This window comes from Lolium perenne, chromosome 4, assembly GCF_019359855.2.
Source record: "Lolium perenne isolate Kyuss_39 chromosome 4, Kyuss_2.0, whole genome shotgun sequence".
Classification (NCBI taxonomy): domain Eukaryota; kingdom Viridiplantae; phylum Streptophyta; class Magnoliopsida; order Poales; family Poaceae; genus Lolium; species Lolium perenne.
The window spans coordinates 284,138,587-284,145,650 of NC_067247.2; the positions used below are offsets into that span (position 1 = coordinate 284,138,587).

Genomic DNA, 7,064 nt, shown 5'->3' on the forward strand with positions numbered 1-7,064 from the left:
GCCCTAGCAACTTTGCCACGTGGAAGCAAATAAATGGAAGATGTCATCCACCGTACACTTAAAGATCAGTCAGCTTTCGATACAGCTTTCGATACGTTTGCTCTATAGGACTAAAATTCTCATATTCACTCAAATATAATTTTAATCAAAATTCATGTTGTAGCATCCTTTTAAAGTCGTCACGCCCCCGAAAAAATCGCATCCCTCCAAACAAAAATCTGGCCTTTTGAGGGAAGCGAACACATTTGTTGTCCCATTGATGGAGCACGTCTGTTATCCAGAGTAGGGGTCGGTAGAAAAACCGATGACCGAGACCTGAAACCAAAAGACCAAAACTGAAAAGACCAATCAAAAAATTGGGTAGCAAATTTTAAAGGTTAAATTTAATTCGATCAATTCGGTCATTAGTTCCTGGTAACTGAATGGACCAAACTTTATGTGACAATGGCCAGTCACCACTCTCCACGACCCAGCAGGATCACTGTGCTATAATATTTTCTCTCAACAATGAATAATCTGCAGCTCCATTACCAGCGGAAATCTAGTGAAATGTCCAATTGCCTCTGCTTTCAGCCGATCGATCTAGCAGGTTATAGGTTCAGTTTGGGGCTTCACGCTTTGTCTCTAGCACTAGTAATTGTGCACGTGCAATGCACGTGTAATCTTAGGAAATCAATCAAAGTAGCAGATGCAGCCCATTCTCACAACAACTACCAAACAACAAAATTCAGTCTTATACATACAAACCTGAAGGCAAAATTCACGGATTGGTTCTTGCTATTTGAAGTATCATCTGTTTAGTTGGAAATAAACAGCAACAGATTACAAATGTGCAATGAACTTGAGAAAGAGAATATCACATACAATTATGAGGGGCACTAACTTTATGCAGGTGGTCGGTTACAGGCATGTGTGATCCCGGGACGGGATCCTCTAACGTTGAGCTACAAAGTCAGGTAAGCTACAGTCTGACTTGTCTTCTTCCTAATTGTATGATTTTGGATTAAAACAACTTAAATTATTCTACATAATACAAATTTATATTATGCATTGAGATTAACTACATATAGATAAAATTAAGGTGTAATAAAATTTCGTTCAAATTTTTGTAGCTACAGTAATCATGTACAGTACTTAATTGCATCACAAAATATGATACTCATTGCTACTGTGCTCTGACTTTACCACACTATTTTCACTAACTTTTCTCCTCAACGTTAGAGGAGCGAGTTCCGTGTGACCCCTTGATGTATGTCTTTCTGTATATAAACATATATTTTGTAATCCATCTTTTTTTGGTGAAAGAAAAACTATTATAGAAAGACTTACAAAACAAATAATAAAAGTAATGATTTCTCATGTCGGAGCAGATATATCCCTGACATCATGACTACAATTTTCCAAATTTATTTCTATTGAAAGTAAATGTGATCAGAAAACATGACTCTAATGGACCAGTTAATAACCATGCCCCATAAGATATGCATATATTAATTTATAATGCACAAATAGACATTGCATGAAGATTTCTCAATCCGGAAACATGGAAAGCCAATGATTTTCAGTTCTATAAATTCAATGGAACATGGAAAGGCAATGCAGAAATGTAAAAAATCATGATTTCTCTAAAGTTCTATAAATTCCTATATTACTCCCATACACAATATAATGTAAATCGTCTAGCATAGTTCATGAACAGGTTTCCTATCCCCTTAAACATTTTATCCTGGAGCTCCACAATGAACCAAGTTGAGCAATAAAGTAGCCTCAGGCCAATGATTTTCACTTTTTCAGTTATACAATGCAAGCTTTTCATACATATAATTTATTTGTTTGAAATCTATGGACAACCTGAGTTGCTAAAACTTTATATTACAGACGTGCGGCTGCCTCCGCTACTGCTAATAACATCAATTGACAATCATATAGTAGCATGGCGTACACTTTGAGTGGGAAATTGACAATTCAAGCATTGTGGTTTACAGTACAACGACTGTGGTTCTCATATAATACCAATCAAATTTCAAGATTCAAGAAAAGACATCGACAGATATCATCAGAACACGGCAGTATAGTTCAGAATATGAAAATAAAGAATCACCTTCAAGGTTTGGAGTGGAGGACGGCGGCCGAGCACGCCTTGGAGGAGCTGGGCGCGGTTGAGTTGGGTGAACGGAAGGTGTAGCGGAGGTGACGGCGTGGGGCCGTGCCCAAATCCTGGTCAAGCTCGGTGGACGGAATTAGGTGCAGCCTAGGCGACGGCGTGGGGCCCTGCCCAAATCCCGTTGGGCAAGACGTGGTCTGCGGGGTGCCCTGGGATGCGGTTGCCGGCGTGCTGTGCGTCCAGGGTAGTATGCCGATGGCGCGTGGTCGGCGTCTTTGTCTGGCGGCGACAGGACGTCTGGCAAGCGACAGACAGCGAAGCGGTAAGCGAAGCGGCAGGTCGCGCTGGAAAGCGGTGGCGGGCGACGGTCGCGCTGGAAGCGGCGCTCGGCGCTGTAGGTGAAAGCGTCGAAGCGGCGGGCATCGAAGCGGCGTCTGTGGCGAAGCAGCGTGCGTCGGCAGCGAAGCGTCAGCGGCGGCGGCAAGCGGCGATGCAGCGTCTGGCGAAGCGAAGCGGCGTGCGGCGGCGAAGCGGCAAGGAAGATTAGCGGGCGTCGGGTGATTAGCGATCGGGAGTTGTCAGCCTGGGCTGTTTTAGCGCTAATTGTGGTGATGTTTTGGAGCGTTAGATGTCTATCTGATGGCTGTGTTTCGTTGGTTCTGCCCCCTCTGTGCTTTTTTATATTGGTATAGATAAAATTTAAAACTCTGGTGCTTCTATTTCAGAAATGTACTAGTAGATCGTTACATGGATAGATTATTCTAACTTTGTACTTGCTAGCCAGTAACCATAGAAATTGTAAAAAGGGAGTAGAGAGACACCAGATTAGAGGCTACCACGCTGTTAGGTCATAACCAAACCCGGAACCGAATTATTCAGTACCTGAATTTGTCTAATAGTAAAATTGTCAAGAATATTTCCATCTTAATTTATGTAATACTGAATTTAAAACAAACCGAAATGCAAATACCAAATTTTCGGTCATGACCGAATTCTGTACTAAGAGTAGGTTGGTAACCTACTGCATAAAGCGTTCTTCCTAATAAAGTGGATACCTCCAATCCTTCTTGAACAAAACGAAAAACATTACCAATGAACAAAGGGTGTGCCTATGTCTCAGTTGACTAAGATTTTCTCAAGTCTCAGTCAACTTAGAAAAGTGTAACTATAGTTCAAAGAAAAGTGCAACTCGATTCAGTTGCACATTTCTGTAATTGCACTTTTTTAACAGAAAAATGCAACTCAAAGCACATTTTTACAAGTGACTTAGATTTAAGAAAATCTCAATTGTCTGAGACATAGCAAAACCGATGAACAAAAGCACCTCTTGCTTATTAACATCTCGGAAATATTTGTCATAGTTAGGGAAGTTAAACCAACTCCCATACAAGCTCCTGGTTGTTCATTCATTCGACCCACCCCTAGTCCGGATCTAGATATAATATGACACCAATTCGATTCTCTTTCATGAGATATATATATCCACTTATTCTCAACGCTTACACTTAACGTCCGGGGTGAGGTGTACATTCAGATGCGCGTGCAAACAACACAGTTGGGTTTGGGTACAATTACAGACAACTCATGACTTGAACGGAAACATAACTAGTAGTAGGACCAAAGCGGTTTTTCTAGCGGCACCGCTAGCTACCGGTCATGCATCTTCCGTTGGTTTGTTGTTTGAGATTTGGAATAGGGACCTTCGTATTTATCTTTCTTGCTAGGTGTTTCTTTCTGCATGTGGAATACAGGTGCACGATACGTACATACAAACTGCCTGCCCCACTCCATCAAATAATACCAGGCGGATTATAACCACAAGAAGGATTCAAGGTTCAACGAACCCATTAACTGAAAATAAATAATTTGTTCTGAATAATTAGTCCATATTCTAATAAATAAGACAAACTAGTGTTACATTTATTAGTAATACTTAGATATATGAACAACCAATCCAAGTTACACTAAAAATAACAACGTTCAATAAAGAGAGTAAAACCATTTTGTTTTCAGTATTGTTGTTGATTAAAAGTTAGAATGTATATTATTCAGAATACATTTTGGAGCTAAAATGTATACTTTATACTGTTTTAGAAACAAGGGATTATTTCCCAAATTCAGCTAAAATTAGATTATTTCCGAATAAATTTAGGAGTATAAAGAACTGACTCAAACATTAATCTAAACATTAATTTCCACAAATTTATAAATGACAATGTGATCTCGGATAACACAAACATCCAAAAGAAAATTGAGGAACAAACTGGAACCAAGAGCTGATATTTTGAGGTTTGTTTCCTAAGAAGTTGCAGTTCTGGAATTACAAGAATATCAGATGTATTAACTATCACGTAACTAATCTATAATTAAGGAATCTCCTGACAAGGGTAATCTCCATCCCGGGGCTAGCTGGATTAAAAATGGGCAAAAGCCTTCAACGCGGGACAGTAGCAGTTATTGCACGAGGACTCAGCTGGGTGGGCCTCAGATGAGAAATACGAGATGCAGTTAATAGATGGAAATTTCTTATACAAAAAAAAAGGGGGCCTGGTATTAGCACACGGTCATGCATGGTACTTTCTCATTGGCTGGGTGCACACCGGTAGCTAGCGGCTCCGCTAGAAACGCATTTCCGGTAGTAGGACCGACACTTACCACGTACGTTCTGCAAGCGCTCAAGCATTCGTTCCATGGCATCAAAAGGCCACTTCCGCCTTGGCAAATTCCTCCCTCTTCTGAGTCACGTCCACGACCATCTCGCCGAACCTGCACGGCGGGCTGACCACCGGCGCCGTGCCGCGCGCGTACTGGCCACGCCCGTTCTGGAGCCCATCGGCATGCGCGTCGCTGGCCTTGCGCGCGATGATGACGGAGTTCACCACGTCATCGTCGGGGTGGCACACGGCCAGCACCTCGAACCCGCCTCGCCCGATGTCCTCGGGGTCGACGATCGGGTACAGGAACCCGCGCGCCCCGTGCGCGCTGCGCACGACGAGGGCCGCCCCGTCGGCCATGTGCGCGCCGAGGTGGGCAATCACCTTCGCCTTCTCCTCGGCGGCCATGCCCACGAGCGCGGCCAGGAAGACAACGTCGTACGCCGCGAGCTCCCCGCGGAGGTCGGCGACGTCGGCCGTGTGGAACGACATGCGGGCGCCCAGGTCCTTGTCTGCGCGGAACAGCTTGCTGGCGCGGTCGTTGGCCGCGCCGCACAGGTCGTAGTTGTCGAACATCGTGTCGGGCAGGTGGCGCGCGGCGAGGACGAACGAACTGAACGGCAGCGGGCCGGAGCCGATGAACGCGACACGGGCCGGCGCGATGCCGCCGGGCACGTAGCGCGCCAGGAGCTCGTACTCCAGCTTGCTCAGGTTGATGTAGTTGCTGTAGTAGGGGAACATGCCGAGGTGGTCGAGCGGGTTCTCGAAGGCGGCGAGCATGTCGGAGTAGTGCGCCTCCAGCTTTCCCTCGGCTTCGGAGCAGAGGCGGATGAGGCCCTCGCGCATCTCCTGCGCCTCCGGCCCGAGCTTGGTCACGTCCACAGGGCTCGGTGGGACGCACGCGGTGACCAGGTCGGTGAAGAGCGCGTTCACGTCGGGGCCTGGGCTGAGCGACGGCAGTTTGGAGATGGCGGCGTGGAGGCCGGTGATCTTCTGGACCAGGGCATCGACCTCCTTGTTTTGGGACTCCATTTTACTGATCTTCCCTGGTACTGATTGATGGGCGATCGCTTGGGGACAGGAAGATGACAGTGGAGTGGAGTGGTCAGCTTGATGAACTACGAAACGGGCACAAAGATGTGTATATATGGCAGTAATACGGATGCCGTAGAGGAGTGAAGAGGCTGGAAAAGGAGTGCACATGCATGCAAGCTTCACGCGTCCATGCCCAATCAGGCTGGTTTCATGCCTCTGCTCTGCTGTGACGTGTTGGCGACCGGCTGTTGAAGTGGACAGCGTATGTTTTTTCTGTCCTCCTCAAGATCTTTTCGAATAAGCTGTACACATGAAAAATGTCTCGGTTAGAAACTCAAACTACTTCCTCCGTTCAGTAATTAAGACATTTTTATTTTTTCATAAATGCATATATCTAGAAGTGTTTTAGTGGGGTAGGTTAACTCATTTTGATTCGTGCCTAGTCCACTTTCAAATATCCATTAAAATAGCTTCGGATAGTGTTTGCAAATCTAAATAAAACTACTCCCTCCATTCCATATTATTTGTCGCTGATTTGGATGTATCTAGATACATTTTGTGTATATTCTCTGCAAGGATTTATGAAATCTAGCCAAAAACTGGTTTTTCCTGTTACCCCCGAGAAAAAATTATACCAGCAAATTTTCCATATTTATGTAATTTGGTCAAATTTTTTTTTTTTGATAAATTCTAGATAAATTTTAAATTCATTTGAAAAGAGGCAAACGGTATGATGACTTGTATTACTCTTTTCAAAAACCGGTAATACCAGTGCCCATCGGTATTTTTCCCACCCCCGGAAAAAAAGTGATATAGATACATGTGGCAACTGAGTAGATGACAGCCATGTGTTGTTGTAGCCTTGTAGGACATATTGTTACAACAATATTATATCACTTCCGCAAATGATATATTCACATCTTAAAATGAATTATTTGCTCATAGAAAATAATAATAGTAAATGTGATTGTTCTAAGTGAAAACGGTAATCCACGGATGAAATGAACAAATTTGGTAAATGACTGCAATGGGTAGAACCCAGGTCAACAGCTACGAAATGGTATACATGCCACCACGTATGAAGTGAAGACGTCATACATTTGTAGATGAAAAGTTAGGTGGGGTATGTAAATATACTCCAAAGGAACCTCGTGCACTGCCATTTGAATTTTGAGGGTATTTTGACGAGAGTGTGCAGTTTCACGTGCAAATAGAGAGCTCTGTCCAGGATATTATTCATACAAAAGAAGAATATACAGATGCCATTACTG

At 43.9% G+C, this 7,064-nt stretch overlaps 1 protein-coding gene across 1 annotated transcript; it reads right to left on the bottom strand.

Moving 5' to 3' along the window:
* Window positions 1–4,737: 4,737 nt before the first annotated feature.
* Window positions 4,738–5,859, bottom strand: LOC127295613 (probable nicotianamine synthase 2). Its single transcript, XM_051325580.2, has one exon. The coding sequence runs from the start codon at window positions 5,788–5,790 to the stop codon at window positions 4,801–4,803; it is 990 nt and encodes a 329-aa protein (XP_051181540.1). The 5' UTR covers window positions 5,791–5,859; the 3' UTR covers window positions 4,738–4,800.
* Window positions 5,860–7,064: the final 1,205 nt, after the last annotated feature.

Coding starts and splice junctions, on each gene's coding strand:
- LOC127295613 (XM_051325580.2), bottom strand. CDS start 5,790: ATGGAGTCCCAAAACAAGGAGGTCGATGCCCTGGTCCAGAAGATCACC.